We start from the raw sequence: 18,976 nt of genomic DNA on the forward strand, positions 1-18,976 counted from the left end.
AGATAAAGTAGAAACTGCTGTGACTCTGGATCTCATGCTTATCTGCAAATTAACCTCTCAATCTTTATCTCCTTCCTGTTCTATCTTCGTTCCTTCAATGTATATCTCTGAGCGAAAACTAATGCGTGCAGAAAGCAAGCAGTAAGACTTGTCGAGTGTTAACATGGATAGTCTAATATTATGTACTTCTAAGCAGTTTTATACAACTAAATATTTTTTATTGAATAGTTTAGAAAGAAAGAATTGTGCATTATTGGTTGGAAAGAATTTTAATAAAATCTTAAATGCAAACTCAGATTATGAACACCACTTTGTAAAAAATAAAATTATTTCTTGATAATTTAACTCGTCATGTTAGAATTACCATTTTAATTTATTCACAGATCTATTAATCATTATTATATTCAATTTATATGTTTATTATTAGATTAAATTACTTTTGTCATCTTGTAATCTTAGACGTTTGTCATAATGTGATTTGTATTAAATAATAATCCATATCTCATATTATTTTTGAGAGAGAGAAGCAATCTAATATATTTATTAATTATACACGTATTATTAAACTCAAAAGTTTTCTGTTTTATATGTATAAAATTATATATTAAATATATAAATTTTTTACTATGTATAAAGTATAATTTACATGCAATATATATGTGTAACATGTTATGTATTGCTATAGGTAAAAATGGCTGAAGAACAGTGGGGAGTTGTTGATGATATGGACTTTACTCAGGCGCCAGTAAATACGTCTTCCGTAAGAAAATTTTTTACACAATGTGGAATTATATATAAAAAATAAATAATAACGATAAAATAGTCATTAATATTGACATTATATTTTTATAGTTTGACGAAGGACGCGCGCCTTGCCGCGGTAAAGGACGTGGCACAATCCCATACAACAACAACGATACAAATGGCAGTGTGGGAGGTTACAATAGCTCCTATAACAGCAAACGAACAGACGACTACGAGGGCAGCTACGATAATAATACCCACAACGAAGATCGTGAAAATAATAGATTTAACGGCGATAATAGATTTAAAGGAAACAGACAAGGCAATGATAGACCGCGTTATGGAAATAACAGAGGTGATAATGATCGAAAGTTCCAAGGCAATAGGGATAGGAACAATAGTAGGCGAAACAGGGATGATAATGACGACGAAACTGAAGATAATGGCTATAACGGAGGTTATCAGAACGATAGAAGGGATCGTGGAGACCGACCTAGAGGTGGAAGAAGCGGCGGTTACGGTAGAGAGAGGGATGATGATAATGATGGTGGCTACAATGATTCTGAAGACAGAGGACGCAGAAGAGATGATAATAGAGGTGGCAGAAGCGGCGGTTACGGTAGAAAGAGGGATGATGATAATGATGGTGGCTACAATGATTCTGAAGATAGAGGACGCAGAAGAAACGATGGTGAGTCTAGAGAAGGCAACGAAGATGAGCCAAAGAAGAGAGAGATTTATATTCCGCCGGAACAACCTGATGATGAAAAATCCTTGTTTGGAAACGATGTGTCAATGGGAATAAATTTCGATAAATACGATGCCATCGAAGTAAAAGTGACCGGTGAGAATGCACCACGTCCGATACAATCCTTCGAGAGTTCCGGCCTCAGAACTATCCTGTTGGAAAACATCAAGAAGTCAGGTTATACGAAGCCTACCCCTGTTCAAAAGTATGCCATTCCAATTGTAATGAGCGGCCGCGACTTGATGGCTTGCGCGCAAACAGGTTCGGGCAAAACTGCGGCCTTCGTGGTTCCTATCATACATACTTTGTTGGAAAGCCCAAGAGACTTAATTAAAACGACCACTTCCTGCGAACCACATGTAATAATTGTATCGCCCACGCGCGAACTGACTATGCAAATTCATCAACAAGTGAAGAAATTTTCTTTGGGCTCTATCCTGCGTGCCGAACTTGCATACGGAGGAACATCCGTTATCCATCAATCGAATAAGGTGCTCAACGGTTGTCATATTCTAGTCGCAACTCCAGGCAGACTGATAGATTTTATGGGACGAGGCAAGATTAGACTCTCTTCCTTACGTTTTCTTGTGCTGGATGAAGCTGATAGGATGCTGGATATGGGTTTCCTACCTGATATCGAAAAGATTATAGATCACGAAACAATGGTAGCGCCAGAAGAAAGACAGACGCTCATGTTCTCTGCCACTTTCCCGAATGAGATACAAGAACTCGCGGGTAGATTTTTACGGAATTATTTATTCCTCGCAGTTGGAATTGTGGGCGGTGCCTGTGCTGACGTGCAACAGAACTTCTACCAATCATCTGGTCAGTCTGAAAAGCGAAAATTGCTGAAAGAACTGATAGAGAAGCAAGATCAAATGGGAAGTATCGAAGGTACCTTAGTATTCGTTGAACAGAAAAGACACACGGACTTCATCGCCGCTTTCTTGTCGGAAAGCAATTTTCCTACAACTAGTATACATGGCGATAGATTACAAAGAGAACGAGAAGAAGCTCTAAGTGAGTTCAAACGAGGAAAAATGAAGATCTTAGTGGCTACGGCGGTTGCTGCGCGAGGCTTGGATATTAAAAATGTCTCGCATGTAATTAACTTCGATATGCCAAAGGCGATCGACGAATATGTTCATAGAATCGGACGAACTGGTCGAGTTGGAAATCGCGGCAAGGCCACTTCATTTTTTGATTCAAGTACTGATATGGGTCTTACTGATGATCTGGTCAAAATTTTGAAACAGGCTGGTCAGCCGGTACCTGATTGGTTAGAATCCGGTGGCGGTGGCGGTGGCGGAGGCAGAACTTTCATGCCAGGAAAGGGCAGAAGATTCGGCGGGCAAGATATCAGAGGCGTAAGTAACACTATAATCTAAATTTTTTATCGAATATTAATAACATAATTAAGGAAAACGCCGTTAAACAATTCATTTCTATCATGTTTGTAGTATATTACTGTTGAAAAGTAAAAATTTGTATTATGAATCGCAGATAATTTTTTGTGTCAAATCCGAGTTTTTAATAAGCATAAATAACTGAATCATAGTATAAATGGTTGTAGATAAATATGAATAATTCTTCTGTGCAGGACAAGGATGCATACGGTGATATATATGAAGATGTTGGCTATGCACCTGAACAACCAGCTGAACCAGAAGAAGTATGGTAGATTTAGATGCTTCGTATTCTATACGATGTATAAAATACTGCTTTATTTCTTTAATTTTAAAAAAATATGATAGGTTCTACAGATACATGTAAGACAAAAGTGTATGGACAGTGTTGACAATCGATTTTTGTTTCCTTTTCTCTTTAATTGTTTACTATGTGATATACTTTTATTACTGAAGTTACATACGGTAAGAAAGAATGTGGTGTACATGGCTTTACATTACTACCTCGAATTCTCAGGCATAGAGTTGATAATGTCTGAAGTTAGTTCCAGTAATTTTAAATTACACAAACGTTTTTAGATTACGTACACATACATACACTTACATTACTTATATTTTTTTGTGTATAGCATAGCGTATTAAAAAACATTAATTTTGGATAGTGATTTAATAATTGTGATTTTCTTTTTTTTTTCTTTAATTAAGATATATCCATCTTAACATGATGTGACATTGATTACCTCCAATAAGAAATTCTTTGATAGTAGCATCGAATTTCAAGACAGATGATCATGTAGGATATAAATATAAAATATTCCTCATATAAAATATGCAAAATGTAATGAGTAATTAACGATTTTTTTCCGTTGTCTTCACATACTATCCCTTATATAATATATGTAATTTGTGATCAGTAATTCATTATTTTTTCCATTATCTTCACATACATGTCACTTTTACGTTAATCTCTTACGTTAATTTAAAAAATCTTTAAAAGAAATTTTGGGGTACTTTGTCTATATAAAGATTTTTAATGTATGTATTTTTTATTTAGAAAATACATGCATTTAAAATTAGTATAGTATAATTAACGAAGTATATTCTAGTATGAAGTGTATATATATATTTTATGTCCCACACGATCATCGAAAAGTTGAATGAGTCATTTTGTGATTATAGTTTATTTCACGAAATACTGCGATTATATTTCGTTCCTTGATATGTTACATTTTTACATGTTATAATAAAATATATATATATAACATAATAAAGTTTCATACTTTTATAATAAAATTTTTAGTTGTGATACTTTTCTAATTAAATTCCAATAATAAATTGCTTTAACAGATTTCAACATATTAAGATGAGTTAGTGCATTATACAAATCTATTTTATGATTATTAATTAGCATGATTTAATGTATATAAGAAGGAAGAAGAGAGAGAAGTAAAGTAGAGAATTTCAATGAAAGTCCACGTTAGACAAAAACTATAAACTTTTTCATCCTGGATTTAGCCTATAATTTATTAATTTCTATTACACAGATTTAGCAAATTATATTCCATATCCAGCCAATAAAAAAACACTTCCGACATGCATAAAAGATGTTTAAGAAGCCTTTTATTTAAAAAATGCTTGATTTTTCGATTTTATATTTTCTACAGTTTATTGTAAATAAAAATTATTAAAGTATATTGCCAAAAGATTTCTTGAGAATTTTTAACACTGGCATCTCTGTATTACTTACTTTTTTTTAATGTCTACGTGTTCTTTAAATATTCTTTAAATTTCGTACATTAATAAAGCGGTAGAATTTTTATATTAGGAGAAGAATGTACACTAATGTAATAACAATGACATAAGCAGTGGGTAATACTTACCGTCGCTCATGGCCATGTCCATTAAGTGCAAATCCTCGTCATTGAGTAGGGACGAAAGAAATCCGTCAGTGGTTTGGTTTATGGAATCTGTCGCCGGTGCGTGATAATACATCATATCGTTAGGTTCAGACTTGTAACTCGCGCCGCTCTCTGCACCCATTGGCTCGCTACTGTTTGTCAAATTCATCGATGTTGCCACAGCTGAACCCAAATTCGACGACCCACCTGTAACAGTGAGCAGCTTAGTTCAGACAATGAAATTTTCTTAGATGATATTTTTATAGTTACTGCATTCCCTCATCGTTTTCGTGCAAAAATTGATGACGTCGGCTAGAGTTTGCACGAGAGTGAATGAGTGCGTGAATGAGAGACAAGCCATTGTGAATTTATGCTCTGGAGATTATACAACTTACGTATTAGGCTTGCCGCGAGAGTACAGAAAATATTTTGGCTAAAGATTGGAGATTTCGTACACCTCTGATGCACACATCGCGTGTTAGCTTCATTTATCTCAACAGTATAATTCACATTGCGAAATTTCGTTGCATCAGAGAGAAAGAGATAATAATACGTGTTAATATAAAAAGTAAGAACAAAGAGCTTCCGTAGGCAGCTTTAGGCAATACTCACCCACATTATGGTAGGGTCCTGTTGAATTGAGATCCCCGACCGGAGGCGCTAAGGTAGGATTATGGAGCAATACATTACGTTGCGCCTCGTAATGACTGTGACTTATACCGTGTCCTGGATATCCAGGATGCGCTGGATGTGCGAAGTGATCCGGTCCTCCCGGGAGGGATAAGAGAGATGCGAGATCCTGCCACCGCTGTTCCATGCTCATCGCTCGCACAAACGGCATGCGACCCTGAAACGAATAAATTCGGTTTTTCTAAAATCACAATCTCTCTCTATAAGAAAAATTAATTATTTTAATGCATCTCACGATAAGTAATTAATCATTAATTATTTCATCATTTAAAATCTCTCGGAATATGTATTTCGCGCTCATTTATGCATTGCAAATATAAAATAACCAATCGAGATGAAACATCGTTATTTTTAACGAATTATTAAAACTTAATAATTTTGAAGCAACTCATAAATATGTATGACTAATGTCCCGATTTCGTTGAATGACAATTTTTGTTTACATTTGAAACCAAATCCACGAAATTCCACGCGGTCGTCGACCACCGCAGCAATTATCTTATCTGTGGTACATCCTATTATCATAGAATCGAACATCCATCGATCGAATGTCACGCGAGAGAAATCCTGTAGCCGTCGTGCCTGTCAAATGTCAACCAGGTAGACACCTGGATTCCAAGGAGACAGGAACCCCGCTGATCGCGTAGGTGTTGGCTGCACGTAAGATCGGTAAAGGATATTAATAACAGCGGTACTACGTGTCAAAAGTATCCTTTTCCCCTTGTAAGGGCATGCGTCAATCGTGATCGCGTGTCAATCAAATGCGGAAATTATGACGGGCGAAATTTATGGATTGAAAAACGCAGCACGTTTACAAGTATAGCTACCAAGTAAGTATAAGTTATGTGCCGCGGATGAGGTTTAATTCGTTTGGAAATACGATAAATGCATTTGCTCAGAAAACGTAGTTACAGTATTTTTCATCTGGTGTACCGTCGATATTCTTCGATAATACGTAAAGTCGTATATCATAGGCGCCCGAGATGTACCAATTAGCACATTTAAACATCGTCAATTATAGGTATAAAATAATAAGCATCTTGTTAGCATATTTTTTGTACGTCCGTAAGGAGCGTGGCGTAATAACAGGAAACACGGAATTATCTTCGATTCTTCTCGCGAGAAACGCGCGCGTTTTACGCTTTCGAGGAAAAACATCTGCGAATTTTATACGGTTTCAAGAGTAAAAATCTCTCTCTTTCTCCGCCTGGCGACATGCGCGCGAAGAGAATCACGATTTGTCCGCTAATTGTGAGAGGACAGTCGTTCGCTCGTGTACTTTCACGAAATTTCTTCCTGTCCCGCCGTCTCTCAGCGAGTTGCGATGAGAGGAAGGGGTGATGCATCCTGCATCGCGCGTAAGCGTAAGCGCGGTAGTGCTGTTGGGGCACACACCGTACGTACCCACACCGGCGCCTTAATGCACATAGGTATTGTCGCTAATGCGCCTGGGCCGCAAGAAGAAGATGAATAGGGAAGCGCTGCCGCGCGCGGCTGGCTGTGCGCGCCGGGCCTGCTTGGATTGTTGTTCGCGGGCGCATCAATCAGTCGCCGGTGCAATCTGTCGAGCGCGACGCCTTTAAGGCGATTCTCGCTTGTCAGCGCATCTGCCGGCTGTGTGTAGGCCGCGCGGCAGCGCAGCGGCGAAATGTAGGACGGGGGACTTTTGTTCCACCGGCGATTTGTCGTGCAAGCGCGGCACGACGCGCTGTGCACGTTTCTAATGGCCGGACTTTACGGCTCATCCTGGTTCGACGTAACGGCCGTGATTGAGTTATAGGAAAAAAGCGTGCGCCACGTTTAAGCCTCTCCTCTTTCTCTTACTCTCTCGCTCTCTCTCTATCTCTCTTTTCTGCCGTGGAGACGGCGGCGATTACCTGTCCGCGACGCGGCGAAGTGCGACAGCTTTTCGCCGCGCCGGAACGCGACTTCCAGTTTTCAATCATCGTCGGGAATACTCGAGATTCGTTATAGCTCGCGCCGGATTAATCCGTGACGGGAACCATTAACGGACACCTTCCGCGCGCGTTGCGCGAGGAACCGGAGTCCTCGAACACGGTGGATTAATTTTGAGTACGTAAAGAGGCGATTGTGCGGACTTTTTTAATCGGTGATCTTATTCAATCCTTTATCTACAATGCAAATGTAGCAGGTCGCTCAACTTGTTCGGTAAACTATAGAAGAATGGAGGAAGTTATAAGGACGCGGATCCCGCGATGTTGCGTACGAAGACCGTCCCGGCTGCTAATCTCGCGATTAGATGCACGAAGCGTGATTTATCGGACAGCCGTTGGGGCTGCCCGACATAGCGTTGCTCATCCTGACGAATCCACAGTCTCAAATTGGTTTGGTATCTATACGAGTGCGGTAAACGAACGTTACGTTACGCATTCCTCCTCAGCTACTGGCGCTTATGATTTATGTACCACACACAGAATGTACGGCCTCACATACGGCGCACGTACGTGCGCGTATCTCACGTGTGTGCGTGCACGATCTCGCTTCGCGTGCACGGGAGAGTCGTCGCGGAACGTATGAATCTGCGAGAGACTGCGAGGAAAGATATCTACGGCGGCAGATGTTTGAAACGCGCTGTCGAGGACTCGCTAGATTTCTTCCGAGATCTCTCCCTCTCGCTCTCTCTCTCCCTCCCTCTGTTTCCTTCTCCTTTACCCCTTTTTCCCCCCTGCAGCTATGTGCTCTTTTTCTTCTGGTATTCATTAATATCGTGCAATTCCCGATGCCTTATCAAATCCATCACGAGAGTTCGTGCAGAAACAGATCTGAGATTTGTATGAAATTGATTTTACTCTGGTTCGTTAGAAAACGCATTCATCGCCAGTATTTGCGTTTGTATTATCACTCATCGCGCTACTTTAATCGGATTTCTAATGAAAACAATCTTGAAATGAGTTCTATTAATATAGTAATGAGCCTGATAGTTTTAGCCAATTTATCAATAACTACCAATAAAACAAAGTACGTGGAACGTGCGAATTAACAGGTTTATCGTTTTCTTTTTGTGTGCGCTAAACCTGCTTCATAGAAATATCATGTTGGACGCTCGTTCATTTCTCTCGTTCTGTCTCCTCCCTTTAAAGCGCCATAAAAACGGGATCGGTCTCTCCTTTCAGGATTGTCGTCTGCAATTTCTGTTTTTATTCCACCTATAACGTCGCGGCGTGCACGAGCTGCATGAGCGAAACTATTTCGATCTATTTGACAGTGATCAACTGACCGCTTGACACCTGCCATCCACCGTCGTTTAACCCACCGTCTCTCCACAGTCCTCGATCAGTTACGTCGAGTTACCTACTTTTCACCTCAACACGTCGCGTGTGTTTTCGTACGTGACTGCTGGCAAAGCTCGTTTCTGTCATGAAGGTTGTGAATGAAAATATTGATGGATACGGATTCAGCCCCTCACCCTTTAGCGCGTCGCGGTATGTGGAAAAAAATATATTTGTGTCCGCCTTCCCGATTCGTTCTTCAACGAGCCAGAAATTTTTCCCAAGCCCCTGCGATCATCCGCGCATATTCGTAACGGTAAGACCGTTCGATTCCTCGATCGTATTTCGTTCAAGGGTTGCGTGTGGTTCAATCGATGTAAGACCTTATAATTAGCGAAACTACAAATTGCATCGGAGCGCCGCGTTCAGCGTTCACACATTGCAGGCGTCGATATCCCGCCACATCTGTTGTCTTTGTTGCGTCCGCGCGTGGCCTCAATGACCATACGAAGACAGAAATTCGTTTCACACATCCTAGATAGCCCCGGCCGCGGACGCGGACGCGCATTATGCATTTCACAGCGCATAAGTCCAGCAGCTGCTTGGAATCCTGGCGAACGGAACGGACTGTGACGCCCCGTCGCGTTTCTTGGTTCTTGGTGAAAATTGCCTGGTCGGGGTGCGCGCGTACGTAGGAATTTATGGGCGACAGAAGTGCGCGAAAAACTTAACTTTCTCGCCGAGGCTTCTGATATTACGTGAAATTGACGTGCATCAGGGATTTTATGAACGCGCGTTTTATGTAGCGCAATTTCATATTATCGTGAACGGAGTATCTCTGCAACAGACGAGTTGATTTAATAAATCGACTAAACAATTGTAATTAGGCTCTCAGTACTAAACTTACTCCTTATTTCTACAAGTGTCTAATAAAACTATTAGCAATACAATAAACTCGTTTAAGTTTTCATTTCAATTTGAAAAGATAAATATGAAAAGATATGTCACTAAGTTTGCGTCATCAAACTTGACACTTTGACGAAAGCGATAAAAGTTAAACTGATCTTAAAAAGTAGAAAGATAAATTTCACAAATATTTCTGCATACGAACAGGCAGACGATTTCTACCGCTAACTATATGGCGAATTTGATAAATGCCGGATGTTACATGCACCGTTTTGTTGAGACACACCGGCGCCGGCGGGCAGCCGGAAACGGCGATCTCGTCTTAATGCGTCATCGGCAAAACGCAAGTAATTAAAGATGCGCGAGAAAAACGTGCGCATTACCCGCGGTTGCCGGTGTGCTCTTACGGCTAATGGGCGAAGATATTAATTATGATTCATTCGGATTCATAGTCATCAGATTAATGCACGCCGGCGTGGGTTACCGCGGGCCGGCGGGGTTTGCGCCAGCCTCTCCAACTATTGCCACGAGTGCATCCTAATGTCCGACCGGCGCGGCGCGGCGCATCTCCCACCGCCTTTCTCATTTCCATAGCACACATTTCGCTTCTCTTATTAATTTCGTCTTACGGCCTCTCCGGCTCGCAATCTGCCACTTGTCTCCGTCTCTGTTTCCACCGCGCGCGGATTGCCCTCTCTCACGATCTTCTTTCTCTAGTCCTTTATCACCCGCGCTCGCCTCTTTCCTCGCCACGACCCTCCGTCCCGCCGACTTTCTTCCCTCTCGATTCGTAACTCGGTGTTATACGTAAATATTGTTCGGGGAGTCCAAGGATACGTGGAGGGCCCTCCTCCGGCGCTCGAGGTTCTAAGCAAATATTCAAGTGCCACGGCAAATAGCGCGCTACCGGCGTGCTCACGGCCTAGCAAATCCTTGTGCAAAGATATACAGCGAAGTTCCCGTCAATCACGGCCAAAGGTCATCTGGTAGTTCTCTGCTTCTCCGATTACGAGAGACCGAGGCCTGCGGCTCGATACTGCGTTATCCAATAGTGCGACGAACGGCAATAATGATTTATTCGCTTAGTTGATTGGCTGTTTATGCTCCACATCATTATCCAGCGATCAATTGATCGACCGATCAACTTATTGCGTTGCTCGGTTTTTTTTTCGATTATTTAAAGAATATAAATTCTTTAAATAATACTCCACGTTCGTGAACGTAAGATAAGTGCTATAGGGTTTTTTACATGCATACATATGCATAATCTTCGTAGAAAGAATACTTCTGCTATACATATATACCGTTTCATCATAATTATCAAGAAAAAAAAAAGGAAAAGCGAACTTAATATTTAATCAATTTTGTTATCCTCTCAGATGATATATTATCAGACAATTTGTTCCAACAAATTTAATATGGTTGCGCTCTATTAAAAGATGTATACACGGTTTTTTAATTGATTAATACCACCGCGTCGTATGCGTAATAGTAATATATTTGGTATACATATATTTTTCCAATTATGACCGAAGAATTAATAGACTTTTCTTTTTACATTAAACATTTATGAAGATCAAGCGCAATAGAAATAAGCCACGGAATGAGATACATCATAACACGCTCTCCCACGAAAACAAATGTCTACCACTTCTAGCTTCAAAGACCTTTTTGTCACAAAGATATTTTAATTATTTCATGTTAGTTACTTCCTACATTCTCTGTGTTTGTCGGGCCCTGCGGGTGCGTGTTGCAGCGGTAATTATTATCGCGTCTTGACATATTCGAATTCATTCTCTCATTATTTACATGGAACTTCTAAGACATTCCGCGTTCTCGTTACCCGCAGGCGAACATCTGCCTACTTTATATCGTTGCTTAATTACTAATTATTCTTTTATAATTAATTCTACCGTACCGGGCAATTTAAGTATGTTTTCCGTTGACATCCTAATAAGGGCGAAATTTTTAGCTTCATATATCAAATGACACACGATGATTAAGTAAAACAAACAGCAATTATTTATTTATTATTTTTTTATATGATTCCAAATAATTTGTTCATCACTGCCGGTCGTAAAATCACAAGAAAAAATAAATTCTCTTTATAAAATTTACAGAATGATTTAACAATGGAGAGTCAAATTACGACCGTAAAATTGATGATCTTGATATTTTGAAAGCTTGAAAAAAATTTCAATTTTTTTTCAGTTTTGTTCGGCGAATACCATTTGTACATTTGTCATTTTTATCCGGAAAGTGCGGCGAAATTTTTTAACTGTGCGACTTAATGACAGAATGACATTGGTCTTTGTTATAGTTTAAAAGAGAGTTGCCACTGGTAGACCATAAGAGATAATCCTTCTGGGATGGTTGAGCATAATTGGTGACTGGTAAACTGCGGGAGGTCCTACTGTTGGGAGAACTTCGACCGCTTTTAGTGAATCTTTTAAGATTCAAAGGAAAAGATAGGTACCTGCCGAATTCCTAAGAAATTTCACCATATGTTCTTCAAGATAGAACTGGTTAAGAATCTTTCTAAAGCATCCTTAAGCACATGCACAAATTTTAAAGTATTCATAATTTTGATCTCTTATTTTTTAAAGCAAAAACTATTTTGTAGAATATGACAAATGAAATTATTCTAATTCTTTACTCAAATAGATACGATTTCAATCATTTTTTCGATGCACAATTTGATCTGTTATGCGTATTAAAACGTTCTTCGAAAGCAGAATCAAGAACTAAGATTTAATTAAATATCAATAATGACTCCTTTACGCTAGCGTGAAATTCTGACATATTCTGCGTGACGTCACAAATACGTCCAATAAAATTTACTATGATCACAGTTTCCTGCATCTTTAAACGCAAACAATCCGTAATTTCTTGGACACTTGTGTGATGCACTATGAACCGCTTGCGATAGAAAAAAATAGCGCAAAAAAAATTTGCGCGAGTTGTTGAAGCGGTATTACATACCCGAGGCTCTCGTTCTCGCAGAAGCGCCTTCCTCTCCTCCGTGAAGGAAATAAAAAAAAAAAAAAGGACGATTCGACGATAACGTCGGAACGTGTGCCACCCAACTGTAATGGGTCGCATTACGTGTCCGTCGTTTGTATCTCGGTGTATACGCTAACATGTAGCAATTACAGGTGACTGAGGTCAGTGTTAATACGACGGTCGCGTGAGAGAGGAGCTCCAAAAATGATATGGCTCGCGAGCGGCGACGGCGCGTTTTCTTGCGTAAGCCATTCCATATAATACGCACGACACATCCTCCTCCGTAGGCAAAGGTCCCGGGCGTAGGAATATATTAATTTAGTGTACTCATTACGTATTGAAAGACTCGCGGACGCGGCGCGCGGAGTATATAATACGACAACGGTTGCGTGTAATGACAGTTCTACATGTGCGGGACGCAAGGTCGCATGGCCGCGCGCGCACGCGTGTGTATGTGTGTGCAGACGCGCGCGCGTACGGTCACTATAGAGGCGAATTTTAGCGAGATGTCAGACTGAACCTGCTGTTTGCCAAATAAAGCTTATAATATGTACTTAGTGCCCAAAAAACGCGGTCGTTACGGGAAAAACGAGTCATTTTAACCCTTTAATTATCACACGTAACTGGATAATTTCATGCAAAATAGCTATTAATTATTTAACATTTTACTCTTCGATGTAACTTCGCGTGCTTCATGTAGAGTTTAGAAACACGAAAGCTACGCAGTTTTTTTTCATAAGAAAAACAGGTTACGTTCCTAGAATTAATCGCAGTGAACACAGTCCATCGCTAAGTATTCTCTCAGTTATTAACGATATATGTCTTTTTATCCGCGGAACCTTGTCCACGAGACCTTGCGACCAATCTCTGCCTCGTTTCCTCGCTGATTTCCACGTGTGAATAACTGCGGTTATCGTATTTGTTATCGCATTGTGAATTTTTATTTCGTTATCGTAATAAGTGTTGCGCAATTAGTGCAATCTACCTGAAGAAGACCTTCGTCCAATATCAGACTCCAACATTCTGTATTTCCTTGGCACGTGTGCTCGTTCGTCTGCGGATGAGGTTTGACGAAGGCTTGCTGCACGTCGTTCATGTGTACCCTCTTCACTCGAAATACGAATTAGGCACGAGATACGCACCGGGGTCTTCGTCAAATTAATCGAGTATTATTAAAGAAACAACTTTTTTTTTTACAAGAAACTTCCACTCCGCGGCAAGAATTGCACATCCATACGTCGGCATGCGAATTTCAATTAATTTTAATCAGGTACGATTTTTTGTAAGTGTATATTATATCGCGTTACTCCAGTATGTTATTCCTGTATTCGAACGAATATCTCAGTCCATTGGCGATTCTGCGATAAACGAAATATCATTTTGAAAGGCACGGCGGAGGAGAGATTTGTGTATTCAACGTGGGCGGTCTTACGGAGTGATGTGAGAAGGGTTTCTTGGCCTCGTTCAAATCGCTTCGAGCCTCGTACAAATGAACGTGATGCGTTTCATAGAGATAGTCATTGTACTAGGTGGCTTTATCACTCGCACACTTATATCTCACGTAGTTTAATCTCCGTCTCGATAGCGTATTACGCATCGTAGAATTTACTGTTCACGTAACACCGAGATCCTTGAGATTAGACCGCAGGCGTACGAAACTTTATGCAAATTATCAACTTGGTAGTATAGTAGTAGTAGTAGTAGTAGTAGAGCCACCGGCTCGTCAAATGTACAAGGCCGGAACGAAGCGATCGCGGAAGTCCAACGTCCTCATTTTGCAACCAGTTTTTCATTAACAATACGAGGTGCCTTCCCGGTGATGTCTGGACGGGAAACTCGTCGGTATCCTCGAAGAGGCGTGGTATCCTAGTGTCTACCTCAAGATCTTAACTTCTTCTTCTTCTTTTTCTTCCTCTTCGTCTGCGAGAACCGTTCGAACGTCGCACTATCAGCAGAATCGCAAACTCGACTAAAGAAACCTTCCGGAACCGTTTATCGCGCCTATCTACGGAGCGGATGTTCCCCGAGCGAGAGACCGCCTTTTCTCCGGGTGATTGTTGAAGCTAACTTTTCCGCGAGATTAGCGTTCACTTCCAACCGCGTGTCGTCCGCGAGTGTCAGCGCGCGACGTCCAGGATCACAAACATCGCGGATCGCGTCCACCGCGGTTCATGGTAGTAGGGGCCCGTGCCACCTCTCCCATTGGCGGGGGCTTTTCAGAGACGTATTCCTCTCCACGTGCACGTGAAGAAGTCTTGCACACGTACGCGTTGCGTCACGTCTCGCTGGACGGACTCGCCGCGTACGGACTATCCGGGTAGGTCATTGTCACGATCGTCTTCTCCTACAACGATGAGATTTCTCGACGGGACGCATTGTATGATGTGCCCCGACAACAGCGTCGAAATTCAGATCCGGGGAAACGTCAACTTTCTCAGGGGAGTTCTTCGGGATGCTTTCGAATCCACGGCGTGACTTTGTCTTGAATAGTTACATCTTACATACGTTGTTAACCCGCTTATGCACAAACGAGATTTTAGGGGTTTAATGAGCGTTTTTTTAGTTATTTTCTTTTGCGTCATTAGAATTCGATACGTGTAAATGTATTGATATACGATGGTAAAATACATTGTAAACACATATTTAAATATTCGAACGCGTGCATTAAAATAGTTGCATTCTTTTTATATAAATACATCAGAATTTTAAAAGCAACAACAAAAGTAATTCAGTTTACTGCCAGTTTCTTTGCATATCTTTCTGCTTTCACATTTCTGGGTTATTGGAAAGATAAGACAACGATTATTATATCACGTAGTATACATACGGCTATAACTGAATTGCCATTCGCATTATCGGCCAGCTACTGTCTGTGATAAAATTTAATTTACGTTTTATAAAATGCACGTCGCGAACGGAACAAGCGGCTCGAGAAGCATCAAGCTCACACGTATGGCTTTCTCTAATGGGCACGATCTATTCGAGTCTAAAACTTGTTTTGCGCGTGCTATAAAATTCTATAATGCTATAAAGTAATAATGAGGAAAGAGTTAAACGCCGAGTGATATCTCTTATGAGTAAAGTGCTAAAAATGGTAAAGATCTCTTATAATTAGCTCTTTAGGAGTTATCTTTAGGAGCAACGAGTAAATTTTGGAAAAGTCAGAAAAAATTGAAAAGATTCTGTTTTCGTTTTTCGGAAAGCAGATGCGATATTTGAAATATCATAAAGATAATCATAAAGAAAAAATAAATGACATTGATTATGGAGATCGGAGTTTTTTCTTGAAAATGATTAGCAGTGTTATTGAACAAAAAATTTCTAAAGAAATGAATCACCGTTGTACTATCTATCTATCTATCTGTACTATATTATCATTGCAGTACATTACGTTAAATAAATTATTTCTGGAGATAAATCATAAACAAATTCTCCCGGAAATATCACGTAGTGATATCGCGAGTTATACAAGCGCGAAGGAATCCACAACAAGTAATAATTATAATCAACAAGTTGGCCTTTTGCGAACGTTAAAAACGCGTCGCGCGAATCCGCGACAACGATTGCCACAAAGAGTACATTCTAACTGTCCAAAATGACAGCATGATACTCCTATTAAAACAATGAGTTGTAATGATCGTTTATGATTGCCACTATGATTGCCACGTTTAGATTGCTGGATAATACAACTTGTGTAAGAATCGGTACACAAATACACAGTGCAGCCGCATCAAAATTTTAGAAAATGCATATAAGATATTTCGATATCTTTAATGAAAGTATAAAAGTCGAGCATACATGTAATTGACATGTAATTAACTTGCAAATTGAGATATTGTAGTAAGCACGTAGATTTAAGACGTAATTTAGAACGGTAAATGTACAAAAAATGTATTTAAAATTTCTTTTTATTAGCTATTAAAAATATAGCCATCACCAAGTGTTTTGTGGAAAAAAACTTTAAATGTGCTTTCTCCAAATTGGAATTTCACTTAAAATTGCTTTTTTTTCCGTCACATCGTTTTAATTGTATAACACATTAATAATAATCGCGAGAATTAAAGTTTTCGGTTTGAATTAAATTTTTCGGTAAAAAGTACGAATTGTAAAAGCGATCCATTTTCAATTGCCTCGTTACATTAAAGTGCGGTTAATGACGTACAATCGTGAGGGGCCCCCTGAAAGGGTGTGGAGCCGCAGGAATGGAGCCGCAGCGATGTTTTCGCGGTCAACGTTGTAAATAAAGAATGTCCCGTTTATGGACCGTAAACGCCGCTCTAACTGTGCGGCTTTGCGCGTGGTTCTTATCTCCTCGACGTTTGTTTCCTACTTCGTATATCACCGCTTGCTCCGCGTGGTATCATCGTGTGCCATTCCGAACCTCTCATTAACGGAATGTCGAAAAATCGCAAATGCCATGCCGTGGCCATATTCCCGGCGACAATGTCCGCAGCTCTTTCAGCGTCTCTCAAAACTGCAGCTGCGCATATCGCGAAAGGGCATTAAAACGCCAGGAGAGTCGCTCTAGATAAACGTGTTGCTGCAAACCGGACAATGTTTAAACCGCGGTCGTATCAAAGCAAACAACTGCTACGGGTGCGAAATGATTTGAAATAAAATTAAAACCCTGGCGATTTTGTTTACATGAAGATTATTGAGACGTATTAAACGACACCGAAGACTGTTATTACAGAGACGATAATTCAACATCCGTGACACTCGATTAGAAATCGGATAGCTCAAGTCAAGATAATTTTTCATCGATTTACTTAGGCATATATGTTTGATAAAAGAAGCCTGTGTACTTTGTACATAAATCATTACATTGTCGCAATCATGGTGACATTGTATACGCAGCAATGAGAGGCACTGGCCTTGGTTCTAATCTACAAGGCAATGAAATCAGGGTCGTTCGTACCTGGAAGGAGCGGTGGTGTGGATGATGGGGATGATGAAACTGCGGTGTGTGAATCATGTCGCCGGTCTCGGGATCCTCGCACCTGGATGACTTTGCGACCTCGACGTTACTCGAGGCGGTAATGGCCGCGTCGCCCTCTGCACTCGCGGAGTCGTCGGCGGTGTCTTCTTTCTTCTTCTTCTTCACTTCCGACTTCGTTTCCTAATAATCAATCTTTATATAATGATCACAACATCACAGCTTCGCTAAAGACAGTGCATTAATCACGCAAAATTAAAATATTCTAACACGTTCAACATGTATGTTCTTTTTATCAAGAGATTCAAATACTGTTGAACTTGCTAATAAAAAAATTATTATTATATTATATTATATTTAAATAGTTTTGAGAGAAGAAAGACTATTATTGCCGAAATCGACGTCAAAATAACTTTTGTTGATCTTATACGAATCCTCAGCTTGTAAATAACAAAATTATCCCAATCAATCACAGACTGAACGTTACAAAAGATATTTACAAAAATAGAAGCAAATAAAATTTTACGATCCGTCTCATAAAGAGGCTAGCTGTTGAAAGACAGACGAAATATTAACATATTGTCTATTCCTCACAAAGAGCCAAATTGTAGTTACTTTCAAGCAGAAGATACAAAGATATTCCACAAACCTCTGGTTGAGCCTCATCGAGGCCAACGAGCTGAAGCGCCGCCTCGAGATTAAATTCGTCGGGCAAGCCTAGAGTATCGTTGTTAAGCAGATGTTCTACGCCGGCGCTTGCCAAGAGACTGCCTCCGAGCAAATCTGAAGTAAAGTCATGCTCGAGTTCTAGAGTGTCGTTTAAACCCAGAGAATCACCGGTTAAGTCAGCCAAGGGATGATTGTCTAAAGCCAACGATGCTTCGTTGAGAAGCGGATCGTCCTCTTCGACGATGCTACTTCCACTTCCGTTCTGACTGCCGGAGCTGAGAATGTATTCGCCTGTAAAGAAGTACACAAATGTTCGATCGACGAATTGATTGAAATTTATAGCTAAATTCGTTTCACGAAACCTGGCGATCGACGAAAGAAAAAGGCGTTTTCGATATTATATGATTCATCATGAGAAGCACGCGTGCTTCGAAACGGCAGGTGATGAAACATAAGCGAGCGTAAACAAGTTCGCGTGCAGTCGCAAGGTTCACGCAGAGATCACCCGAGAATACTTAATTAGTCGTTTGATTGCGATGTTATACAGGTTTCTTATCCACCCTATTATGCAACTTTGTTCTGACACGACATCGACAACTGTTACTATTATAAGTTTCTTTATATGCATTCCATAATTTTCATCTAACAATGTAGTCGTTGTAGAATCAATACTTTTGCAAATTTTAATTATTTGATTATTTGACTGTTGCATTATTATAAAAGATAATTAATATAATTATCTATAT

At 40.1% G+C, this 18,976-nt stretch overlaps 2 protein-coding genes across 9 annotated transcripts in view; one reads left to right on the forward strand and one right to left on the reverse strand.

The window, feature by feature from the left end:
- LOC112465160 (ATP-dependent RNA helicase vasa) overlaps positions 1-3,276 on the forward strand; it is a 4,121-nt gene extending 845 nt beyond the window's left edge. For 2 of the 3 annotated variants that reach the window (XM_025032592.1, XM_025032596.1), the window contains exons 2-4: positions 686-760; positions 853-2,859; positions 3,093-3,276. In XM_025032592.1, the coding sequence (XP_024888360.1) occupies positions 692-760; positions 853-2,859; positions 3,093-3,173 (2,157 nt within the window). In that variant the 5' untranslated portion in view covers positions 686-691 and the 3' untranslated portion in view covers positions 3,174-3,276. The remainder of the gene's footprint in view (positions 1-685; positions 761-852; positions 2,860-3,092) is intronic. The other variant, XM_025032600.1, reaches the window with a different exon arrangement.
- Positions 1-18,976, reverse strand: part of LOC112465135 (segmentation protein cap'n'collar) — a 97,064-nt gene that overhangs the window by 22,298 nt on the left and 55,790 nt on the right. For 5 of the 6 annotated variants that reach the window (XM_025032549.1, XM_025032540.1, XM_025032563.1 and 2 more), the window contains exons 4-7: positions 18,211-18,521; positions 17,544-17,744; positions 5,409-5,643; positions 4,779-5,003 (exon numbers count right to left, since the gene is read on the reverse strand). In XM_025032549.1, the coding sequence (XP_024888317.1) occupies positions 4,779-5,003; positions 5,409-5,643; positions 17,544-17,744; positions 18,211-18,521 (972 nt within the window). The remainder of the gene's footprint in view (positions 1-4,778; positions 5,004-5,408; positions 5,644-17,543; positions 17,745-18,210; positions 18,522-18,976) is intronic. The other variant, XM_025032553.1, reaches the window with a different exon arrangement.

The sequence above is a fragment of the Temnothorax curvispinosus genome, unplaced genomic scaffold (genome assembly GCF_003070985.1).
Source record: "Temnothorax curvispinosus isolate PA1 unplaced genomic scaffold, ASM307098v1 QBEX01001498.1, whole genome shotgun sequence".
Lineage (NCBI taxonomy): Eukaryota > Metazoa > Arthropoda > Insecta > Hymenoptera > Formicidae > Temnothorax > Temnothorax curvispinosus.